This window comes from Ranitomeya imitator, chromosome 2 (assembly GCF_032444005.1).
Source record: "Ranitomeya imitator isolate aRanImi1 chromosome 2, aRanImi1.pri, whole genome shotgun sequence".
In the NCBI taxonomy this organism is placed as follows: Eukaryota; Metazoa; Chordata; class Amphibia; order Anura; family Dendrobatidae; genus Ranitomeya; species Ranitomeya imitator.
This window is the reverse complement of record NC_091283.1, coordinates 344,589,775-344,615,512: the sequence shown is the minus strand read 5'-3', so window position 1 is coordinate 344,615,512 and position 25,738 is coordinate 344,589,775. Positions and strand designations below refer to the sequence as shown.

The window sequence follows — 25,738 nt, the reverse complement described above, 5'->3', positions numbered from 1 at the left end:
GATGGAGTTAGAAGCCCGTGTTTCGAGGGATGGGTAGGTCCACCGAGTGAGATTAAGAATATATATTTTCGTGTTCGTAACGTAGACGGTTTGCATAATGTCTTACAAAAGCAAAACGAACTTCCATGTGTTCAGAGACTTAGAAACCAGTTCTAGCTGGAGGAAGATTCTAGCCTGGTCGTAAATACCTTTCGGCCATAAAACTCTTCTTCCCTTGGAATGCAGAGTAACAATGCAGCAGTCCTATGACTTTTGCTGCAACGCAAAAAGGGAGCTTATTCTCTTAAGCCATGGGCAGGTTTTTCCTCTTAACTCTTGAACCTCTGACTCCCACTACCAGTTCTTAGTGCTCTTAAGGTGCCGTCACACTCAGCAACTTTGCAAAGAGAACGACAACAATCCGTGATGTTGCAGCGTCCTGGATAGCGATCTCGTTGTGTTTGACAAGCAGCAGCGATCTGGATCCCGCTGTGCCATCGCTGGTCGGAGCTAGAAGTCCAGAACTTTATTTCGTCGCCAGGTCGGCGTGTATCATCATGTTTGACATCAAAAGCAGCGACGCCAGCAACGAGCATAGGGCCCCTAGATGTGTGTCGGATCGGTACACTCCGGCTGTTTGACATGGAGCTAACAACCAGCGAGAACGAGAAGTAAGTCGCCATTACGTCACTGGATCGCTCCTGCATCGTTCTGGAGTTGCTGTGTTTGACGTCTCTACAGCGACCTAAACAGCGACGCTCCAGCGATCTGGTTTAGGTCGGCTTGTTGTCTATATCGCTGCAGCGTCGCTGAGTGTGACGGTACCTTTATTCTGGTACACATGTCAGTTTACCTGTTTCTGACCTCAGACCATTTTCTGAATTTTCTATTGTATGTTGATTTTGTCCCATTCTGCTCTCTTGGCACCAACTCAAGACTTGACTATTCCCCCAAGCCTGCACCTATGACTAGCAGCTACTAGAGCCCAGTGTCACGGTGTAAGTCTATATACCTGTAAAAGGGTTAAAGTGTGAAGACTATGTGACCTTATAATTGGAGCAGCCTGCAGCAAAGTCTGTCAATGGTAGACATTTTTAGAGCTGCCAGGTGACCACAGAAAGAGAGCGTCATTATAGAATAAGTGATCCAAATTATGGATCATCGCCAAGCATTGGTAATTGAATCCAAACCCTTGCCCAGCTAGTCTGTGACCTTGCAGACTAATTTTAGTATCTCGAAACTGCTCAGGCCCAAGCCACTGCAACAACTCCCTTTAACATTTGCCTGACTTATTTTTATGTGACCATAAACATTTTTTTCTATAGATAAAGCTGTCACTTGTATTTCATCTGGTTATGAGAGCCAGCGTGTAGGATTCATCATTTCCCTTCTGTAGAGTGACCCCCAGTTTTCAGCATTTTTTTACCCCTTGATGCACCAGAACTTTCCACAGTTGAAACGATTTTTATGGCCTAAGGCTTTTATATGATGATCCTGACTAAGGTGTTTTCACAAAAAGTAAAAATAGTCCTGCAGGGTCGACATACTGCTGAGGAGTACTGTACTCAATTTTGGTGCTGGGCCACAAACTGTGGAATGATCAGGCCCGTTGCCATAAGTTTTGTGTTGGTATTTGTCACCAAATCAAGGACATGTTAGTTCAGTTGCCTTCTCCTTATTCCCTTGACTCAGCCATCTCCCTGACAATTCATCTTGACCTGCAGTCCTGCGAACATAGTCATTAATGAACTGCTGATTCTGAACCTCCACTTAAGACTTGTGTACCTATTACACTTACTAAGGCATCTATTTAGATGGAGGTGTCTCACTCTCATCAACAACAAGGGGTCGAGCTACAAGAATTGGTTCTTGGTAACACCTGTGGAGAGCTTGGCCATCATTTGCATGTTTTCTCAATACAACCACCACCAGAGATGCCCATCTAGATGCAAAGATATTTCCCTGTGATTCTACAAAATTATTGCTTCTTGTTTGTTTATGTTATCTAGATAAATCTGAGTATCTTGAGGCTTTTTATTGATTGTTATTCTGCAGCAAATTCCAGTTATTAGTGCTCTTAATCTGGTTCAACCTTCACTGCTCAACTACAAAAGTTTTCCTTGTTGCTCCTGTTTTTGACCTCAGCACATTTTCTAACTTTTCCACTGCACAACGACTTTGACCCTTGCTGCCCTTCAAGTTCCAACCTAACTATTCTGGCCAATCTACATCACCGGCCAGTGTCTACTCCAAGGACTAGGCCCAGGGTTCTTGTGCAAAGCCACATACTTCTACAGAATTTACAGGAACACATGGGCTACTTGCACAGTGAACAAGTCTGTATGATCATGTTCACACACCACCAAGAAACCTGAAGACACAAAAGAGAATAGTAAATAGAATAGTTTTTGGTTTTACTATTCTCTTTTGTGTCTTCAGAATTTACAGGGTAAAGGCTTGATCTCCACTTGGACCTGATAGTTTGAGTAGCTAGCACAAAACCTGTCCACAGTAATTTTTAATGCTTCCAGTCAACCACAAACAAAACTTTGTCACACAGACCCCTTCTTCCTGAAATCTGTTTCAGTTACTAGAGATGGATTTACCATGGGTAGCAAACAGTAAACTAACAAGCGGAACCTCTGGTGGCCAGCACTTTGGGAATTTTTTGTATTAAAGTGGATTGAATAATTACTTTTCAAGGCATTTTCTATTACATAAACATAACTTGTTTGAAAGTGCAATTCCATTTTTAAATCTCTTCTTCTTCTGAGACATTGAATGTTTTGAAGTCCAAAAGCCACCCACATGTTTTTAGATTTCTGTTAGACTATGATGTTTTACATCAACAACTTGATTAAAAATCTAATTATGTTGCATGCCTAATTGTAGAGACATTATAATATTAACATTTCAGTTTATATTTATAAAATAATAATAATAAATTTGGTTTTATTCTTGATAGATAACTGTACCAGGAGCTCAGAGGGGCATTCAATATCTTTAGACCGTAAAGCAGATGATCATGGTACCACACAGGTTACATATGAAGAGCATGATGTTACTCCATATATACCCACAGCACTTCACATAAGACTTCTATCCTCAGATTCAAATCCAAAACAGGTCTTATCTTCTGATCCATCACAGACTATTAAGAAAACTAAATGTCATAGAAGTGGAATTATAAATCAAAGCGGTCACATAGTGATGAAGAAATTTTCATGTTCACAATGCGGAAAATGTTTTAACCGGAAATCTAATCTTAGTAAACATAAGAAAAGTCACACAGGAGAGAAACCATTTCCTTGCAAAGAATGTGGGAAATGTTTTAACGAGAAATCGGATCTTTTCAGACATCAGAGAATTCACACAGGGGAGAAGCCGTATTCATGTCCACAATGTGGAAAATATTTTAATCAGAAACCGGGTCTTGTTAGACATCAGAGAATTCACACAGGAGCAAAGCCATACTCATGTTCAAAATGTGGGAAATGTTATAATGTTAAATCAAATCTTGTTAGACATGAGTGGGTTCACACAGGGATAAAGGCATTTTCATGTTCAGAATGTGGGAAACTTTATACAGATAAATCATCTCTTATTAAACATCAATATATTCACATAGGAGCAAAACCATTTTCATGTTCAGGATGTGGAAAGTGTTTTAATCGAAAATCAAATCTTGATAGGCATCAAAGAACACACTTAAGCGAGAAACCGTATTCCTGTTCAGAATGTGGAAAATGTTTTGCTGGTATCTCAGATCTTGTTACACATCAGAGAATCCACACAGGGGAGAAGCCATATTCATGTTCAGAATGTGAGAAATGTTTTGCAGGTAAGTCAGATCTTCTTGCACATCAGAGAATTCATACAGGGGAGAAACCATTTTCATGTTCAGAATGTGGAAAATGTTTTAATCAAAAATCAAATCTTGTTAGACATCAAAGGACTCACACAGGGGAGAAGCCTTTTTCATGCCCTGAATGTGGGAAATATTTTACTAGAAAATCAAGTCTTCATAACCATCAAAAAACTCACACAGATGATAACCAATTCTCAAGTTCTGAATTTGGGGAAATATTTTAGCAAGAGATGTGAATAAATTTGTAAACCAATGAAAAATGTATTTGCCTTTTACTAGTTTTTTTTTATTTTTACTAGTTTTTCATGTTTAATTGATTCAAATGATCAAACTAATTTTAGTATAAGATAAGATAATATGGGTAAAATAAAACAGTACCGTATTTTGCATATTATGAAACGCACTGGATTGTAAGACGCACCCCAAATTTTGAGGAGAAAAATAGGAAAAAAACCTTAGTTTTATTAAAATGGTGGTGTTTCTTATAATCCATGCGTCTTATTGCTTACAAGGGGTGGTGGCTGCTGTGAAGCGGGGTCCCAGAATCGCTTCTGGAGGAGGCAAGAGTGGAGCATTGCTGCAGGCCGCAGGGGTGTTCCGATGTGCGTCGCTGCTGTTCTTCCGCGGTGCTGGGGCTCTGCCGACATTTTGTGAAAGCTCAGAGCCCCTGCACTTATATGGTTTACTGTGCGGTGGACTGCGGGAAAATGGCTACCACCGAACACTCGCAGCGGCACACATCAGAACACCCCCTCATTCCAGCCTGCGCCTGCAGCAACACTCCACTCTTGCCTCCTCCAGCAGCGACCCTGGGACCCTGCTCCACCACGGCCGGTAAGGTATATCCGCATTATAAGACACCCCCCCATTTTTTCCCCCACATTTGTGGGAAAAAAGTGCGTCTTATAATCCGAAAAATATGTTAAATCTTTTAATTCCATTTAATGAAGGTAAATATTTATTAAAACCTTTATCGTCTTGGTGAGAAAGTAATTACCTTATAAACCAAAGAAGTAGCTGTGCCAGAAACAACTGCAAATTAAAAGTAATATGCAATTAGTTTTTGACATTCCATTTACTTATTTTTTGCTGAATTGTTTTAATTTGTCTACATAGAGGGATTTCCAATCATAAACTGCCTGTTGAAAGTCTTGTCACAGCAACTCAATGAGGTTGAAGTTAGGATTTTGACTTGAACACTCCATTCAAAGGTGGACTTGCTTGTGTAATTTTGTGAAAAAGATCAAAATTCAGACAGAAAAACAGAATATTATATCAATCTTGTAGGGGATCATCTAGATATTTTTTCACAAATATGAGACAAGCCTTTTTGTCCAGTTTGGTCAGCAGTAGTTTTCAAGTTGCAACTCTCCCATGGATGCAATAATTGCCCATCGTCTTTCTAAAAGTGGAGTTGTATATATTGATGGAAGCAAATAAGGCCTGTAGTTCTTATTTCTTTAGTTGCTTATCTGGGTTGTTTTGCGACCTCCTGTATAGATCATCAGTGGGCTTTTAGAAAAATATTGGTAGAGCGGCCACTCCCCGTAAAAATCATCACTGTTCGAGATTTTCTATTTGTGAATGAATCCCTCTGTAATTTTCTGGAGTCCCAAAGCCTTAACAATGGCTTTATAATCCTTTCAAGACTGGTAGATTTCAATGACTTGGCATCTGTATTTGAGCTACAGGTCATTTAAGACTGGGGTTGGCATCCGCTTCTACAGCTCTGCAAAAATTAAGAGACCACCACATCAAAACCCTGTCATGGGCAGCCCAATCTCCAGACCTGAACCCCATCGAAAACCTCTGGAATGTAATCAAGAGGATGATGGATAGTCACAAGCCTTCAAATAACGAAGAACTGCTTAACTTTTTGGACAAGAAGCAGTGTGAAAGACTGGTGGAAAGCATGCCAAGACACATGAAAGCTGTGATTAAAAATCATGGATATTCCACAAAATATTGATTTCTGAACTCTTCCTGAGTTAAAACATTAGTATTGTTGTTTCTATATGATTATGAACTTGTTTTATTTGATGTCTGAAATCCCTGTTTGTTTTTTTTAAGTCAGAAAAAAAATACGAAAATTATTGCTTTGAAATTCGGAGACATGTTGTCAGACATATAGAATAAAAGAACAATTTACATTTTACTCAAAAATATACCGTTAAAGAGAAAAATCTGACAAACTGAACATTTTGAAGTGGTCTCTTAATTTTTGCCAGAGCTGTATATAGTATGCTTGCTGCTGTCTCAATTGTGAATTGCCTAGTTCACTGGTGTAGTTTCAGCCAGGCACCAACTTATCATAGCTCAGTGATTTGTGCTGTGTTATAATATCCCTATGTTTCTGCTACTTTCAGTGATTACAGGATGTCCAAAGCAGCGGTGGTGAGAACAGGTCAGACGGCTTAGTATTTTGCGAATAATGCCAGGCTATTGATCTTTACTTACTGCTGGAAGAAGTTACCTTTGCAGCCCTGCTCTGAGCAGTGAGGATGTGATAGTAACTTCTTCCAGTGTTGAGAACAGGTCAGTAGGCTGGTATTATTAAGACACTGTCAATTTGCCTGATATGTTCTTATTACCTTTGTCAACGATACTCTGTTCAGAGCACAGTAGTGAAATCATCACGTTGTTGTGCTCTTAACATTGACTATATCAATGCAATGACTATGTCATTGACTAGCTATGTCAATGTAAAGTCTTATTCAGATGTCTGTAATGCACGGAGGTCTGAAAGAGGCTTTACAGCTGTGTCTCAAAGCGCTTCAGAAAAGATTACTTTGCCACTGGCAAAAACATTTGCACATTCAGCTTAAATGTACAGAGAGCAGTAACCAGTGACAAAGTCGTCACTTTAGATGAGCTTTGAAACACAGCAGTAAGGCTATGTGCCCAGGTTGCAGAAATGTCCGCAGCATTTCCGCAACTCCCTGCCGTGGGTAAAACGTATGCGGAATTCGCATGCGTTTTCCCGCAAAACACAATTGTTTTGCAAGCGTTTTTAGCTTGCAGAATGCTTACGTTTCCCAAGCGATTTGAAACATCGCTTGGAAAAGTGATTGACAGGTTGGTCACACTTGTCAAGCATAGTGCTTGACAAGTGTGATCAACTTTTTACTATTGATGCTACCTATGCATCAATAGCAAAAGATAGAATGTTAAAAATAATAAAAAAATAAAAAATTTGGTTATTCTCACCGTCCGACGGCCCCCGATCTCCTCAGCGGCGCTCCCGGTACGTTCCGTTCCCAGGGATGCTTTGCACGAAGGACCTTTGTGACGTCACGGTTGCGTGACCACGATTTTATCCCAGGTGATTTGCGCAATGCACCCGAGAGATCACGCAGATCCCAGCTATGCCACCAATTGTCAAAGATCATAGTCAGAGGAGTCACGCTGTACCCACCATGCTGTTATATTTTAGTCACGGACAGCCCTCTGCTGTCCCCATCGTCAAGACAATTACAGAATTTATCGACGACTAACAGATGAGGCCACAGGTAGTATCCATTACTAGGCCGGTTATTGGAGAACTAACAGTGAGCATATGGTATATACACCTCTGATTCCAACGCATGGGATCTATGTGTATACCCCCGGTATGGTCATTGTCAGCTCCAGAATAACCCAAAAAAGATTATTTGATGCCACCACCAATCATTTACAGGCCGATTGGAGGCCTGAACTTTGGTAATGTATGGCTTTCAAGGATTCGGTTCACAGAACAAAAGGAACAGAACTATTAAATTTTATCCAGAAAAATAGGCAGTGTTTATGAAAAATATACAAAATATTTTACAAAAGGGACAAAACAATACAGCATATACAATTACATAAAATGAGCAAGATTAACAAAAGACTTACTAAACGCTGGCCACAGAGATGGTTAAGCTTAACGGATGAAAGCAATCTGATTGAAAATGTCCGCAAACATGAATCAAGTCTTCGTTGATCTGTATCTTCCTTAGCATTGATCACAAATCATAATTTGCCTGGTCTTTTTATCAGAACCTGAGTTACAACCTCATACATTCCATTGATGACCTTATGTGGGGCTGGTTCGTTGCATAAAATGTAGATATTCCAAACATTCACAATATTTTATCTTTGACTATCACAGGCATTCCATATTGCTAGAAACAAAAAAGTAGTATTTCAGCTCACCCATAGATTTCTCATGATCCGAGGGAGATCCAAGCATGGAAAGGGCGTCTCTGCCTGACGCTGAAGCTCTTGTATGAAGAAAAAAAGGGGGATCGAGCTCCAGAATTAAAATAGAAAGACTTTATTTCAATATATTTAAAATGGAAAGTTGCTTACAAATGACCAGTGAATTAGCATTGAAGAACTGCCATGAACCAACTGAACGCGTTTCGAACACTTTTGGTGGACAGAGGACTAAGAACACCAAAAGTGTTCGAAATGCGTTCAGTTGGTTAATGGCTGTTCTTCAATGCTAATTCGCTGGTCATTTGTAAGCAGCTTTCCATTTTAAATATGTTGAAATAAAGTCTTTCAATTTTAATTCCGGAGCTGGATCCCCCTTTTTTTCTTCAATATTGCGGTCATATTTTTTATCTGGATTTTATTATAGGGAACATGGTATGGCTGTTGTTAGTTATATGGCCATTATTGATTTGGGGATGATTGTCAGGTCTCAGAGTTATTGAAAAAATATGCATATTCTTCCCCTATTAATCATGACGTTGAATATGTGTATCCCATCAATATTGGTTTATCACAAACCCCAATATACATACTGTATCTCACCATCGTCACCGAATCAACTAGTTGCCGCTGAAGATAACAATAGTTATCTGTAAACATGTTAGATTTTTGCTTCTCTTCCTCTCAAATCTACAAATCTTAGACTATATGGTTGTTTCTCACAATAGATATCCTGTTTGGCATTGCAGGGGTCCTGTGCTTCAAAAGAAGTTTGAAGCTGGAGCTTCCTGCAATTTAATTTGGATTCCTCACTACAGAATATGTTAACAGTGTTATTCTACTTCAACCCACGAACGAACCGAACGAAGGAAAGAGTTCAGAGCACAAAAAATCCACATGACAGTTATGATGGCTTGGTAGTATGGTGGAGTAAGTTAAGTTCTCCCCAGGTTTAATTTTTCAGCTCTTTCCTGTGCTTATTAATTATGCCACAGGGATACCCCTGAGAAAGCAAATCATAACTTTTAGAACAGGGAGTGTGTCTTCTGTACAAAGAAGTTACCAAATTCTTACACAAAGCCATTGTGAAGATCTGTGGTTGTGGGTTGTAATAATAACCTACGTACGGTAAGTTAACAATGCAACTATTTTTTATCACTTACATTGATGGTTTTACAACAACTCCGGGTAGATGGCCAAAATACATTGCCCCAGTCCACAAGATCCCCTTTTTTGGTTGGCCCACAGATTTTGTATCTCCCGCCATCATAGACTGTGTTACGCTCAGGGACCAGGAAAGCGAGATAAGTGGACCCACTGGACCGAAACAGCGAACCTCCCCAGGACGAGTGGACCAGGTGGACCGCCCCCTATACAGGGAGCGTTAGGAGCAGGCCCAGGGGAGACTACTGAACGGCAGCCGGTACCAAAGTACAAGGAAAGGAAAGGTCAGGGCAGGGACGGCGGAAAAGAGAACGAAGAAGGAGAAGCGGAATGGGTAACGGGAACTGACAAGACAGACAGAGAATGGAAGGACAAACCGGAAGACAGGATGGAGACACGAGACCACGGAAGCGCAGGAGACGATGGCGGAAGGACTAGGCAGAGGATCTGGAACACCGGGAAGAAACGAAGGTACAGGAGAACTTAGAGCTGCCAGGGAAGCACGGAGACAGTTAATGATAATACACAGAAACGAAAAGACAGAGACAAGCAGCAGGGAGAACGTAAGGTATGCTAGGAAGCGAGGGAGCCAGAGGCATTTGCCAGAAAACAAATGACAGACAGGCACAGCCAAAAGGAAGAGGCGGCCTTAAATGCAGAGTGGCAGCATACCTTCCGGGTCATGGTCCTCCAGGACCACAGAGAGCAGGGGAAAGAGTGTCCAAAGAAAAAGGCAGAGTGCGCATACAAGTGCTCCCAGTAGAGGGCGCTGTGGACGCGCAGGACACCCTAGTGCGCGCGCGCCCAACAGGAAGCAGGAGCCGGGAGAGCGAGCAGAGAAGGCGGCGCAGGAACAGGAGCCTGCCGGGACGCCGAGGAGCGGTAAGTAAAAGCGGACAGCAGGGGCCGCGGCGGTGATAATGGCGACCTGACAGTACTCCCCTCCTTACCTCCCCCCTTTCTAAGACCAGAAAGAAATCTAGCCAAAACTTGAGGAGCTTGGATGTTCTCCCGAGGCTCCCAGGATCTCTCCTCTGGACCAAAACCCTTCCAGTCTACCAGAAAAAAGGTCCTCCCCCTCACTCTCTTCATGGCAAGGATGTCCTTAATCTCAAAAACATCATTAGCGGAGACCGGCCGGGAAGAAGGCGCAGTAGAGGCATGAAACTGATTGAGAACAAGTGGCTTCAGAAGGGAAACATGGAAGGAATTAGGAATGCGTAGCGAGGAGGGCAGCTTTAACTTGTAGGAGACATCATTAATACGGGTCAGAATCTCAAAAGGCCCAATATAACGAGGACCCAATTTACGAGAAGGAATCTTTAAGCGAACAAATTTAGAGGATAACCATACCCTATCACCGGGATGATATAACGGAGGGTCTAGGCGCCTCTTGTCAGCATGTCTCGTCATTCTGTCTCGCGCAAATTCAAGAGCGGTCTTGGTCTCCTGCCAGATCCTGGAGAACTCCCCGGACAAAAGATCAGCCGCCGGCACCCCCGAGACAGGAGGAACCGGTAGAGGTACACCAGGATGTTGACCGTAGACGATAAAGAAGGGCGACTTGGAAGAAGATTCACTGGGATGGTTGTTGTATGCAAATTCTGCACAAGGAAGAAGATCAGACCAGTCACTGTGATGTGCATTGGAAAAATGACGAAGATAAGTTACCAGAGTCTGATTGGTGCGTTCCACTTGACCGTTGGACTGAGGGTGGTAGGCAGAAGAGAAGTCAAGTGAGATGTTCATATATTTACAGAGCGCTCTCCAGAACCGAGATGTAAACTGAACTCCTCTATCCGAAACGATATGTTGAGGAAAGCCATGAATACGAAAAATATGGCGGACAAAAATTTTTGCCAGTTCAGGTGCAGAGGGTAAACCAGGAAGGGATAAAAAATGAGCCATTTTGGAGAACCTATCCACAACAACAAGGATGACAGTGCAGCCGGAAGAGCGAGGCAAATCGGTGATGAAATCCATTGCAATGTGTTGCCACGGAGCTGAAGGAACTGGCAGCGGATGAAGAAGTCCTGAGGGCCGTCGTCTAGGAATCTTGTTCTTGGCACAAGACGGACAAGAAGCAACAAAATCTTGAACATCTGGGAAAGAGTCGGCCACCAGTAGTAGCGGGAAAGAAGCAAGAGCGTCTTCTTAAGACCGGCATGACCAGCAAACTTGGAGGCATGGCCCCAACGTAAAACTCGCCTTCTGTTGCGCTCAGAGACGAAGGTCTTGCCCGGAGGCAGCGAAGACAGATTGACGGGAGCTACTACGATGACCTTGGAGGGATCCAGAATATGCGAAGCCTCTTCCTCTGAGTCGATAGGCAAAAAGGATCTGGAGAGAGCGTCGGCCTTAAGATTTTTATTGCCAGGACGAAAATGTAACTCGAAATTAAAACGAGCAAAGAAAAGGGACCATCTAGCTTGCCGGGGATTAAGTCTCTGAGCCGAACGAATATAAGCTAGATTCTTGTGGTCCGTATAGATCCTGAACGGGTGAACAGCTCCCTCCAAAAGGTATCTCCACTCTTGTAGAGCCAACTTTATGGCCAATAACTCCCTGTCACCAATAGAATAGTTTCGCTCAGAAGGAGAGAAGGTCTTGGAAAAGAAACCGCAGGTGACAAATCGCCCAGACGAGGATTCTTGAGACAGTACTGCCCCTGCTCCTACTGCAGAAGCATCCACTTCGAGAATAAAAGGTTTATTGACTTCAGGACGATGAAGTACGGGAGCTGTGGAGAAGGCTTGTTTCAAAGAAAGAAAGGCATCTTCAGCTTCAGGGGTCCAGATGTGAGGATCGGATCCCTTGTGAATCAAGGAGATGATGGATTTGATTAGAGAAGAAAAGTGAGGAATGAATTGTCAGTAGTAATTTGCTAAACCGACGAATCGCTGGATAGCTTTGGTACCAAGAGGACGTGGCCAGTTGAGCACGGCGGACACCTTTTCCGGATCCATGCATAGACCAGAGTCGGAGATAATGTATCCCAGGAAAGGAAGAGATGACTGCTCAAAGGCGCATTTCTCGATCTTGGCGAATAGACGATTCTCCCTCAGACGCAGAAGAACAAGACGAACGTCCCTTCTGTGAGTAGACAGGTCAGGAGAATAAACGAGAATATCGTCCAGATATACCACCACGCAAGAATACAAAAGATCACGGAAAATGTCATTCACAAATTCTTGGACTACCGCGGGGGCATTGCATAAGGCGAAGGGCATGACGAGGTACTCGTAGTGACCATCTCTGGTGTTGAAAGCGGTCTTCCACTCATCTCCGGAACGAATTCGGATAAGATTGTAGGCCCCACGAAGATCCAGCTTAGTAAAAATTCGAGCTCCCCGTAGCCGATCAAAAAGTTCAGGAATAAGAGGCAGTGGATACTTGTTCTTAATAGTAATACAATTAAGACCACGGTAGTCGATGCAGGGACGGAGGGTTCCGTCCTTCTTCTTAACAAAAAAGAAACCTGCACCTGCGGGTGAGGAGGACTTCCGGATGAAACCCTTGGCCAAATTCTCCTGAACATACTCGGACATGGCTTGAGACTCAAGAAGATTCAGTGGATAGATTCGTCCTCTGGGTGGAGTTGAACCAGGAACGAGGTCGATCGGGCAGTCATATGGGCGATGCGGGGGCAAGTTCTCCGCTTCTTTCTTATCGAAAACATCAGCAAAGGAGTGATAGGCTGAAGGCAAACCTGCCGGAGGAGAAGTAGACATGGATGACCTTAAAGGAAGAACAGGACGTAGACATTTAGTTTGACAGGAATGACCCCAATGGAGGACATCACCAGAACGCCAATCTAAAACTGGCTCATGTATTCTTAACCACGGAAGACCCAGGAGAAACGTATGAGATAAAGATGGCAACACGTAGAAGGCAATCCTCTCCCGATGTAAAGCTCCGATTTGCAGTTCCACTTCTTCTGTGACCAAAGTAACGGTCTCCTGCAAGGGCCGACCGTCAACTGAAGCTAACTGCCGAGGAGACTCCAAGGATCTAACAGGAATTTGAAACCTACTGACCGCCTCGAGTTGAATAAAATTTCCAGCCGCTCCAGAATCAACATACGCTACTTCAGAAAAGCGAGCGGAACCGATATGCAACTGAACTGAAAGAGTAAAAGGTAGAGAGGAATCACTATCACCCAGGTAAGCCTCCCTTACCTGACCTAGGCGGAAGCGTTTCCCGGCCTCACCGGACAGGAACGCAGAAGATGGGAGGCACTGCCACAGTAAAAGCAGAGACCCTGTTCCAGTCTCTCCTTATGACGCTGCTCCGCCGGCTTGATACGGTCCACCTGCATAGGTTCAGGAGCAGATACCACAGAAGGAGAGACTTGAGGAGAGCGAGGAGGACTGCGATAAGATAGGACTGGACGAAGCGGTCTCCTCTCCCTGGCCGATTCACGGAGACGTTCCTGAAAACGCAAGTCAATGCGGGTCGCCAGGGAAATCAGATCCTCCAGAATTGTAGGAGTGTCTCTACCCGCCAACTTGTCCTTAATTCGACCAGACAGACCGCGCCAGAAGGCCCCAACCAAAGCCTCATTGTTCCAGCCCAGCTCGGACGACAAGGTACGAAATTGAATGGCGTACTGGCCGACAGAAAGAGTACCCTGCCGGAGACTGAAAAGAGACTCGGTAGTAGAAGCCAACCGTCCCGGCTCATCGAAGACCTTACGAAAGGTCTCTAGAAAAGAAGAGAGTTGGGAGACGAGAGGATCATCACGTTCCCAAAGGGGGTTAACCCAGGCCAGGGCCACACCCTCCAAGTGAGACACAATAAAGACCACCTTAGCTCGGTCAGTGGGGTATTGTTGTGGCAGAAGTTCAAAGTGCATCTGGCATTGGTTTAGGAAACCTCGACACAATTTAGGATCTCCCCCGTATCGCGGCGGCCTAGCCAGACGAGGAGGAGGGTGCGAAGCTGGAGCCTGGGCAGGGGCTGAGGTGGCAGTTTGAAGGGCGAGCAGACGATTATCCACAGAAGCCATGTAACTCAGTATGTGGCCCTGGGTATCACGTTGCTGGGCGAGCTCTTGCTGGAGACTGGCCAGCTGGGTTGCGCTCCCCGGGTCGGAGGGTTGAAGAGCAGCTAAACGGGACTCCATAGATTTAAGAAAACCTATAATCCGGCTTTGGTTCTCCCGTAAAAACAAGAGTTCCTTTTGGGTGGAAGCAGAGGTACCAGCGGGATCCATGGCCTGTCTGTACTGTTACGCTCAGGGACCAGGAAAGCGAGATAAGTGGACCCACTGGACCGAAACAGCGAACCTCCCCAGGACGAGTGGACCAGGTGGACCGCCCCCTATACAGGGAGCGTTAGGAGCAGGCCCAGGTGAGACTACTGAACGGCAGCCGGTACCAAAGTACAAGGAAAGGAAAGGTCAGGGCAGGGACGGCGGAAAAGAGAACGAAGAAGGAGAAGCGGAACGGGTAACGGGAACTGACAAGACAGACAGAGAATGGAAGGACAAACCGGAAGACAGGATGGAGACACGAGACCACGGAAGCGCAGGAGACGATGGCGGAAGGACTAGGCAGAGGATCTGGAACACCGGGAAGAAACGAAGGTACAGGAGAACTTAGAGCTGCCAGGGAAGCACGGAGACAGTTAATGATAATACACAGAAACGAAAAGACAGAGACAAGCAGCAGGGAGAACGTAAGGTATGCTAGGAAGCGAGGGAGCCAGAGGCATTTGCCAGAAAACAAATGACAGGCACAGCCAAAAGGAAGAGGCGGCCTTAAATGCAGAGTGGCAGCATACCTTCCGGGTCATGGTCCTCCAGGACCACAGAGAGCAGGGGAAAGAGTGTCCAAAGAAAAAGGCAGAGTGCGCATACAAGTGCTCCCAGTAGAGGGCGCTGTGGACGTGCAGGACACCCTAGTGCGCGCGCGCCCAACAGGAAGCAGGAGCCGGGAGAGCGAGCAGAGAAGGCGGCGCAGGAACAGGAGCCTGCCGGGACGCCGAGAAGCGGTAAGTAAAAGCGGACAACAGGGGCCGCGGCGGTGATAATGGCGACCTGACAGACTGTAGTTACAGTCCATGCTCCTCTAGACGACAGGTAATACAACTGAAGCCCATATATCCAGCAGCAACAGTCCTTAAGAAAGTTCCTGAAATAAAGACGAACCTCATCCTAGATCCTCTTTTTTTGATGTCACTCTCTTCAACTGATGAATATTCCAGAAGCCCATCGCCTGGGATTGCCCACACAATTGGCCTCGTGGCTGGGAGAACAATGGCTGGGGCGTGTTACAACAGCTTCATGATGTGCTGTGTGGTGTTTCTTTTGCCAGAATTCTTACAGTAATCCCAGACTGGAGAAAGATTTGGTGTAAAGTGCATGGCACTTGTCTGACCTTCTTATTTCATTAGGGCCTCATAATGAATTGGGAGCATCTGACTCCAACACGCTTCCTCATAAAGACCGGTGTGGACATCACCAGTTTTGATAAATCAGCCGCTATGTTCCGAATCATGCGCACTTTTCATTCCATCTTGCACTGATTTATTTCCTTCTTGATATCGATATCGCATGGCTGAAATTGTGCTGATGTGACTGGTACCTGTGTCCTCATATATACCATAAAACCAATAACAGTTGTAAGATTGCACTCACTAACGGGTAGGGGATTACTCGCTTGGCATGGGATTCAAGCACACGGGCACGAATTTTGAACAAAACAGTCCCTTTGGTTTATTAAAGACTCATAAACCGTGTCAGGAACAGTCCATTACACATTCCATCAGGATATCACATTAAGTCTGCGGCAACTAAACACGCTGGTCCTCCTCTGACCAGTTGCCGTGGGTTACCACACAGTTCATATCACAACACAAACACCAACAGTCTATGGTACCTTACGGGAGCTCCTGCTCGACTTGCTGACTCCTTGTCAGTCCTCTGGGAAAGCTGCCTCACGGGAATCACCAACTTGCGTGTGCGGCATATCTTAGTCAGTCCAGACCCACCGAAGGACGGTAGCTTCCCCAACAGTTTCACTGTGCGCTTTTCAGGGATCCGGTCCTACTCCCAGGACCTCCCAACACACAAGCGTGTGGCCTGTCCAGGTGCTATTCAGGACTCCATCCACCACCCCAGGCATGTAACCTGTCCGGGTGCTATTCAGGACGGTAGTCCAACACCCCAGGCCACCAGGTCTGAAGCCCCACCATGTGCTCTTCAGGAAGCCTCCTCCCAGGTCTTCCAACACAGGTTTCAAACAGGAAACTCACAGACAACATGCAGAGGAACATGTGACCCACACCCTGGTCACATTATATACCTTTAAACCACTCCCCTGAGTGGGAGTGTGGGTGTGTGTGGCTAGTTTGTCCCGCCCATCTCACATAACTAGCCCTGCCAACCTCCCATGATAAACATACAAAATACTTCTGTGACCTATAGTCCCACAACACCACATCGCTTCAGGCTGGCAGAGCAGAGTCTCCTCCTCTGCGACACACGTATCGGTCATTCACCACAATGCCGGACTTTGTCACATAATCACATCCATGCATGCAACTGCCATGCACTCTCACAGCCTCAATACGCCTCCGTGCGTATACTGGGGAGACCATGCAGCGCCCTCTACCTGTTACAGAGGTCACTGCATCACATACCCCCCCTCTGTTCAAACTTGTGGGTTGGAACATTTGTCTTAACCCAGGGGCCTTGAGACCAGGTACCCAAGTTACCTTGGCCTACTAGTCGAGATGACCCACTTAGTCGGGTTTGGGCATCACGGTCAATCTGGCGTCGCAATCCCCTTGCACCCATATGACCTGTTTGGACTCACTCTTTGTCAACACGTCCGCTACCAGGTCTCCCACCTAGGCCACTCAACACTGAGGAGTCACTGCCTCTAACGCTTCCTTCAGGCTGGGTACTTCCACCCTTTTGTTTGTCCACATTTTGGGTCAAAAGTGGCCGCCATCTTCTTCGCCTTTCTGGCAGCTTTTTATGAACTTGCAGTCTCTCAAGTCCCAGCTGCTCTACCTCCCTTAGGTATGCCATGCAATATTCCAGGAGCATGCGGATATTCTCAAGACACTCTCTGGATCCGACAACATGGAATCGAACCATCCCATCTTCCCCCATGACCTGGACCTCGTCATCAGCCGGTATCCTCAGTCTCTTCAGACCGGATTCATCCACCATCTCCTGCATCACTCTCCCAAGTTTCCCAATGACTTTCGCCACCAGAGCTTTGGGTACTTGGACTGTGTCTTCCACTAAGCCCAGCCGACTTTGAGCTTTCCTTTCACGCTCCAAACGTTGAGCGGCTTCATTATTCTTCAATATGATTCTCTGTTTTGTACGAAGGCAGTGTAGGTGCATGTCCCTCAGGACAGCCACCCGCTTCACTGTGACTTCCCTAGTCGACAGTATGACCAATTGCTGAGTCTCAGGCACCCAGTGCACACTACATGCCTCTATCGCCTTTCTAAAGGCCTCATGCACACCCTTACTGGCACACACTTTTTGCATGTATTCGGGTACTTCTATTATGCTCTTGAAACGCAGGGTCTCACTCTCTTCAAGGACAGATGGCTCCTGCTTTGCCATGGCCCTTTTCATCGGGTAGGGGATTACTCGCTTGGCACAGGATTCAAGCACACTGGCATGAATTTTGAACAAAACAGTCCCTTTGGTTTATTAAAGACTCATAAACCGTATCAGGAACAGTCCATTGCACATTCCATCAGGATATCACATTAAGTCTGCGACAACTAAACACACTGGACCTCCTCTGACCAGTTGCTGTGGGTTACCACACAGTTCATATCACAACATAAGCACCAACAGTCTATGGAACCTTACGGGAGCTCCTGCTCCACTTGCTGACTCCTTGTCAGTCCTATGGGAAAGCTGCCTCACGGGAATCACCAACTGCCTGTGCGGCATATCTTAGTCAGTCCAGACCCACCGAAGGATGGTAGCTTCCCCAACAGTTTCACTGTGCGCTTTTCAGGGATCCGGTCCTACTCCCAGGACCTCCCAACACACAAGCGTGTGGCCTCCCAGCACCTCAGGCCACCAGGTCTGAAGCCCCACCATGTGCTCTTCAGGAAGCCTCCCAGGTCTTCCAACACAGGCTTCAAACAGGAAACTCACAGACAACATACACAGGAACATGTGACCCACACCCTGGTCACATTATATACCCTTAAACCACTCCCCTGGGTGGGAGTGTGGGTGTGTGTGGCTAGTTTGTCCCGCCCATCTCACATAACTAGCCCTGCCAACCTCCCATGATAAACATACAAAATACTTCTGGGACCTATAGTCCCACAACACCAAATCGCTTCAGGCTGGCAGCGCAGAGTCTCCTCCTCTGCGACACACATATCGGCCATTCACCACAATGCCGGACTTTGTCACATAATCACATCCATGCATGCAACTGCCATGCACTCTCACAGCATCAGTACACCTCCGTGCGTATACTGGGGAGACCATGCAGCGCCCCCTACCTGTTACAGGGGTCACTGCACCACACAGTATATATGAACTAGTCATTTCTAAAAGTTTATGTATATCTGGAGTAACATAAAAACCAAATAAATATGTAAAAAATATTATTTTATTGCGATACCATGAAATATGTATTTGATCATAAGAAGGTCAATCAACGAGGAATTGAAGCAAATTAGGAAAGCAAGTATCACTGAAACTCTATAACATGATCAAAGTCAAGTGAGCTAAATAGTAGTCTCAATCCATTCATTTACCACTTATAAAACAATTCATACGGATAAACTATAGATCTATTATGAACATATCAGATAAATAGATACATAAATAGTCTAGTATAAATATAAAGAGCAGTGCTCATAAATGAAAATGGAAGTTGTCGAGTCTTCCACGTTTCCCCAACACATGTTTCGCCTACAGCTTTTCAAGGGATCAAGGAAATGAATTTCAAATATATTAAAATTATATTCAAGTATATATTATAAAAGCAATATTTGTATATATGATTTGATAATGAGTTCCTGTCTCTATTGAATACTGAGGCCCACAATTTTAGTGTATGTATGTACAATACCATTTTTTTGAGAGCATAAGTAAACGTGATGTTTTATTGCTTATATTTTTGGATGCTAGATTTTGCTTTTGCTAGAATTTGTTCTTATATTATGGTAGCCTAAGGCTGGGTTCACTTTGCGTTATGGTGGTACGTTAAATGGACTACATTACAGCGTGGCATAATGCGGTGTAACGTAGTCTGTTAACGTCGCCATTGAAAGCAATGTCGGATGCATCGCTAGCGCATGCCCATTGAGTGACGGACCCTGAGACGCGGGCTGCAGCGTTTCCGGGTCTGTCACTGCTAGCGCAGATAGAGCTAGCAGATGCTCTATCTGCGCTAGCACGATGTTAACGTCGGCACTTGCGTTACAGCAGCCCGTTAGCATATGTGCTGAACGGGCTGCTGCTAACGCAGTGTGAACCCGGCCTTATGGTCTTCGATTCAAGGATTTTATACTTCTTATCACGCTGCAGCAATGCAGGTAGAAGCTGGCTCCACTAGGTGGTGATAAAGTGGAGAGAGGTCATGCACACAGATGAAGCAGACCTGCTGTGAGGCAGCGAAGCTACCACCAGGTGGCAGCAGACAAGTCAAACAAGCCGGGTAAAATCCAAGACTAGCGCAGTACCAAAGGAATAAGCAGACTCGGCGTCAGAGACAAGCCAGGGGAGTAATGGTCAGGAGCAGATATGCCAAAGACAAGAGACAAAAGTATGTCAGAGTCCAAGGCGAGTTCAAGTTAGAAGAAGTCTAGACACAAAGGAGACAGACAGGACAGGAATCAGAGTATAACAGACACGGGTTGAGTCAGAAATAACAGCAGGACAACTGCAGGAGAAATTCCGTTTTCCACTCATCTTTTTGCCGAATGCGGATCAGGTTATATGCTCCCCTGAGATCAAGTTTGAAAAACCACATAGCCCCTGACAATTGGTTATAAAGATCTGGAATGAGTGGGAGAGGGTAGGTATTTCTCACCTTAATTTTATTAAGTTCCCGGAAATCGAGGCACGGGCACTATATTTTTTCTTAACAAAAAAGAATCCAGCGGCCACAGTTGAGACAGAGGGATGGATGTGGCCTTTGCATAGACTATCAGAGATATAGTTTTTCATGGCAGTATGTTCCGGGCCAGAACGATTGTACAAATGGGCTTTGGGCAATTTAGAACCTGGAATAAGATTAATCGTACAATCATAAGGACATGTGGCAAGGCCTCAGCCTCTTTTTCAGAGAACACGTCCCCAAAATCCTTCAGGTACTCCGTAATAATCTCCAGATTAATGCAGACACAAAAACAGTAGAAAGACAACCATTGGAACAATTAGGACCCCAATAACAATATCATGAGATCCCCAGTCTATAACAGGATTATGCCTCTGTAACCAGGGGACGCCCAACACCAGTCCGACAGGAAGATAACATAACATGAAATTTATTCCTAGTGCAAGGAACCCACCTTGAGGAGGAACTCCTCAGAGACAAACTTAACAACATTTTGAGCCAACGATGTCCTATCAATGGCAATGATATGGATGGGAGTCTCTAGCCTAACTGTCTCTAACTTTAATTTGGACACCAGACTAAAGTCAATGAAGTTCATGGAGGATCCACAGTCCACGAATGCTGAAGTGGATACGTAACCACCTCCATAACACAGTTCCACCTGTAACAAAATTTTTTTGAAAAGATGAAAATTTTACCTGAGAGTCTGGGTGACTTCCTAGACAATCACTCACCAATGTCCCGGATCTCCACAATAAAAACATAATTCCCCATCACGTAGTCGCTTCCTCTCCTTCTCCTTCAAGTTAGTGGCACCCAACCTCCTTGGTCTCCGTAAACACCATCACCTCAGACTTAGCAGGCAATACAGGAATCTCTCACTGGTAGTGTTGAGCATTCCGATACCGCAAGTATCGGGTATCGGCCGATATTTGCGGTATCGGAATTCCGATACCGAATTCCGATACTTCCCGCGTATCGGATACCGGAATCGGAAGTTCCCAGAATTCAAACTGAACGCAGCAGCCAATGAGGAATGATTGGAAGTGTGGGCACATCCTGTTTAGCATGGTGGGCATGTAAGTACTGGCAAGGCTTGGATTGGCTGCTGAAATGATGTCACTCTGCACTATAAAAAACGCTGCCGCCATTTTGCGCTCACTCTGCTGTGATTTCAGTTAGGGACAGGACGCTGTGTTCTAACTGAGGGCCAGTCGAGCTAGCTAATTGCTTTATTTTCCTTTCCAAAGGCTAATTTAGCAAAACGCTGTGTGTTCTTCACTGTTCACCTTGCTCTTGCCTTGCAGCGCTGTTTTAACAGCGTTCTGCAAGGTCTCTGTGTGTGTGTGTGTGTGTGTGTGTGCAGCTCACTCTGTAGTCTGTGTGCAGCCATATACCCGGTTGTATTCAGCTCAGGGGGGGTTCACACTGCCTCACACAGTTGTCCTTTTTTGCTCTTAGTGCAGCCTGCTGCACATTTTTTCTCAAATTTCCTATTAGTGTTTTTCCACCAGTCTCCAGCTCTATTGTGGAAAAACACTACATAGGATAACCTAGAGGGGGGTTTTTGGGCCTTGCAGCGCCGTTTACGGCTGTCTGCACGGTCTCCGTGTGAGCCCAGCTCGCCCTGTAGTCTGTGTGCAGCCATAGCCGGTTGGATTCAGCTCAGGGTTCGTTACTGGCTCATACCTAGAGAAAAATTTTACTTTTTTTCAAATAGTGCAGCCTGTTTAAAATTTGAAAAACAAAAATTCCTATTAGTGTCTTTCCACTCGTATCCAGCTAAATAGTGGAAAAACACTATATAGGATAACCTAGAGGAGGGTTTTTTGACCTTGCAGCGCCGTTTACGGCTGTCTGCACGGTCTCTGTGTGAGCGCAGCTCGCCCTGTAGTCTGTGTGCAGCCATAGCCGGTTGGATTCAGCTCAGGGTGCGTTACTGCCTCATACCTTGAAAAACAATTTCCTTTTTTTCAAATAGTGCAGCCAGTTTAAAATTTGAAAAAAAAAATTCCTATTAGTGTCTTTCCACTCGTATCCAGCTAAATAGTGGAAAAACACTATATAGGATAACCTAGAGGAGGTTTTATTGGCCTTGCAGTGCCGTTTACGGCTGTCTGCACGGTCTCCGTGTGAGCCCAGCTCGCCCTGTAGTCTGTGTGCAGCCATAGCCGGTTGGATTCAGCTCAGGGTTCGTTACTGCCTCATACCTTGAGAAAAATTTTACTTTTTTTCAAATAGTGCAGCCTGTTTAAAATTTGAAAAAAAAAATTCCTATTAGTGTCTTTCCACTCGTATCCAGCTAAATAGTGGAAAAACACTATATAGGATAACCGAGAGGAGGGTTTTTTGGCCTTGCAGCGCCGTTTACGGCTGTCTACACGGTCTCCGTGTGATTTAAACTAGCTCTGTAGCCCGATCTGCACCAAAAAAAAAGTTAAGTTCACCAAACACAACTTAACACTTGTGTAGGCCACATTTGAAAAATATTAAAGTTTAGTCCACAATTTACAACATTAGTGTTTCTTACACCTGTTAGGAGGAGCATTTCAGGAATAAGCACACTAAGGCCTTAGTACTTTTCTGCTTATCTTTATCTGTCAACCAAGATGAAGAGGGCAGGGAGTAAGGCACGTGGGCGTGGGCGCGGAGCAGGGAGAGGAGCAGGGAGAGGACGTGGTGATTCTGTGCCTGCTGCGGGCGCCGGTGACTCGTCGTCACTCAGTTTCAGCAGGGAACAGTCCTTCATGCGCAGCTTTGTCGGAGAGCGCCGTGCACCGCTGCTGCGTGAAGACCAAATTGAAGCCGTTGTCGGGTGGATGGCAGCTAACGCCTCGGCATCGACTTCAGTTAGTGCCACATCCTCTCAGGCACAGAGCACTGGAGAGCAGCCATCTGTCTCTTCACCACCTGCCAAATTGGCCAGGCAGTCAGAGAGCCCAGGACAGGAGCCGTCTCTACTTCTGTTCTCTGAATCTCTTGGCTTGGAAACAGGGGGCCAGCCAAGCAGCATTGGAGAAATGGAAGAAGAGGCAGTGTGCAGTGATGCCCAAAAGCTTTATCTCTCTGACTCTGAAGAGGCAGGTGGGCCAGTGCCTCCGGTGACCACAGCGCAGTACGCATCTGATGATGAAACTCAGGTGCCGCTTTCTGATGCGTACTGTGCTGCCGAGACTACCCAGGAGGAGCAGTTGGTGGCAGAGGGTAGTGGAGATGATGAGGTCCTTGACCCATTGTGGCGTGAGGAACAGGAAGGTGGTGGGAGCAGCTCTGAGGAAGAGCTTCCCCTTACGGGCCAAAGAGGGAGAGGGAGGGGGAAGACTGCGGAGCCTGTAGCCTCCACTTTGGCACCCGTTAGGAGCCTGTCTCTTTCCAAAGCCAAAAAGGGCGCTCCCAAGACTTGCAGTGCCTGGTCCTTTTTTGACACAGTTGCAGATGACATTTGTTTTGTCAAATGCAAGCTGTGTCATCAGAAAGTAAAAAGAGGTAAAAGTGTCAGCAACCTCAATACCACAAATATGTGGAAACATGTGCGGAACAGGCACGCGGTGGAGTTACAGAAACACAGTGAAGACGTAGGCCAACCAACAGCTGCAGCTACCACCTCTTCATCTCGTGTTGCCTCTTCCTCCACTGTTGTCCAGAGATCTAGTGTAATTCCACCCACAGCACCACCTTCCCAGTCATCCTCACACTCCCAGTCTACTCTACAGCCATAGGTAGTCCAGGCATGGGAGAAAAGGCGGGCATTCTCGGCCAACCACCCCCGAGCACAGGCTCTGAATGCAGGCATTGCCAAACTGTTGTCCCTGGAAATGCTCTCGTTCAGGCTGGTGGAGACTGACAGCTTCCGTGACTTGATGGCATTGGCAGTCCCACAGTACAAGGTGCCCAGCCGCTTTTACTTCAGCAGGCAGGCTGTCCCTGCCCTGCACAGGCATGTTGAGGCAAACATAAAACATGCGCTACTGAACGCCGTCAGTAGCAAGGTCCACCTCACCACCGATGCGTGGACCAGTCAGCATGGACAGGGGCGATAGGTTTCCCTCACTGCCCATTGGGTTAATGTTGTTGAGCCAGGTACAGATCGTGCGAGTGGCGCAGGACGTGTCCTGCCCACTCCAAGGATTGCAGGAATCCAGTCTGTACACATCGACTCCTCCTCTTACACCAGTTCCTCTGATTCCTCTCTGCAGGATCCGTCACAGTCCACCTCCACATGGACCCGTGAACGTTTACCTATGACCGACATGAGCACAGCCGTGGCCAAACGTCAGCAGGCCGTCTTGAAACTAGTTTCATTGGGGCATCGAAGCCACACAGCGCAGGAGCTCTGGAATGCCATCAAGCAGGAGAGCGATGTGTGGTTACTGCCAGCGAATCTCCAGCCAGGCATGGTAGTGTGTGACAATGGCCGAAATCTGGTGGCAGCTTTGGCCCTTGGCAACCTCACTCACATCCCATGTCTGGCACATGTGCTCAATTTGGTTGTGCAGAGTTTTCTGAGGGACTATCCGGATCTTGATGCCCTGCTGCACAAGGTCCGCCTAGAGTGTGCTCACTTGCGGCATTCCAGCTTGGCCAGATCCCGCATTGCTGCTCTGCAGCGCCGATTCCGCCTTCCGGAACACCGCATCATATGTGACCTACCTACCCGGTGGAATTCCACGTTACATATGTTGGAGCGGTTGTGTGAGCAGCAGCAAGCAGTTATGGAGTACCAGCTGCATCAGGCGCAAAGAAGTCGCAGTCAGCGCCGATCAGACTTCACAACCACAGAGTGGGCCACTATGAAGGACGTCTGCCAGGTTTTGCGTCCTTTTGATTATTCCACGCGGATGGCAAGTGCAGATGATGCACTAGTCAGCATGACTGTCCCCCTTATCTGCCTGCTTCAGCAAACTTTGCAAGGGTTAAGGGATGATGTGGTGGAAGAGGTGGAGGATGAGGAGTCACCTTTTCCATCAGCTTCTGGAGAGTCAGCGCCACGTGGTTCCTCACAAAGGGGTACGCAGGGGCCAATTTGTGAGGAGGATGAGGAGGAGTCAATGGAGGAGGAAGAGCTCCGTCCAGAGGAGGGAGCGACACAATTGTCCAGTGGTCAGTGTGTACAGCGAGGGTGGGGTGATGACGAGCGGGCAGAGATCATGTCTCAAGCAGGGGACAGCGTTTCTGGGCCAGTTGGCACTCTGCAGCACATGGTGGATTTCATGCTGCAGTGCCTGAGAAACGACCGCCGCATCGACCACATTCTCAACATGCCTGATTATTGGGTGTTCACCCTCCTCGATCCTCGCTACCGGGACAACGTCCAAAACCTCATCCCTGCGTTGACCCGGGAGCGTAAATTGCGGAAGTACCACGACACACTGGTGAATTCCATCATCTTCTCCTGTCCAACTGAGAGGAGTGCTGCTAGTGCTTTACAAAGCAGCTCAGTGCGTCAAGGCAGTGGGGGAGGCTCTGCCCAAAGAGGGAGCAGAAGCAG

General features: G+C 46.1%; 2 protein-coding genes across 3 annotated transcripts in view; both read left to right on the top strand.

The window, feature by feature from the left end:
* The window catches only part of LOC138663705 (oocyte zinc finger protein XlCOF22-like), a 469,510-nt gene that overhangs the window by 171,780 nt on the left and 271,992 nt on the right, over positions 1-25,738 (top strand). The gene's annotated exons all lie outside the window — the stretch shown is intronic.
* LOC138666522 (zinc finger protein 585A-like) overlaps positions 1-25,738 on the top strand; it is an 84,393-nt gene that overhangs the window by 4,121 nt on the left and 54,534 nt on the right. Inside the window, exons 6-7 of the mRNA XM_069754737.1 lie at positions 2,945-4,070; positions 4,147-4,187. Of these exons, the coding sequence (XP_069610838.1) occupies positions 2,945-4,070; positions 4,147-4,187 (1,167 nt within the window). The remainder of the gene's footprint in view (positions 1-2,944; positions 4,071-4,146; positions 4,188-25,738) is intronic.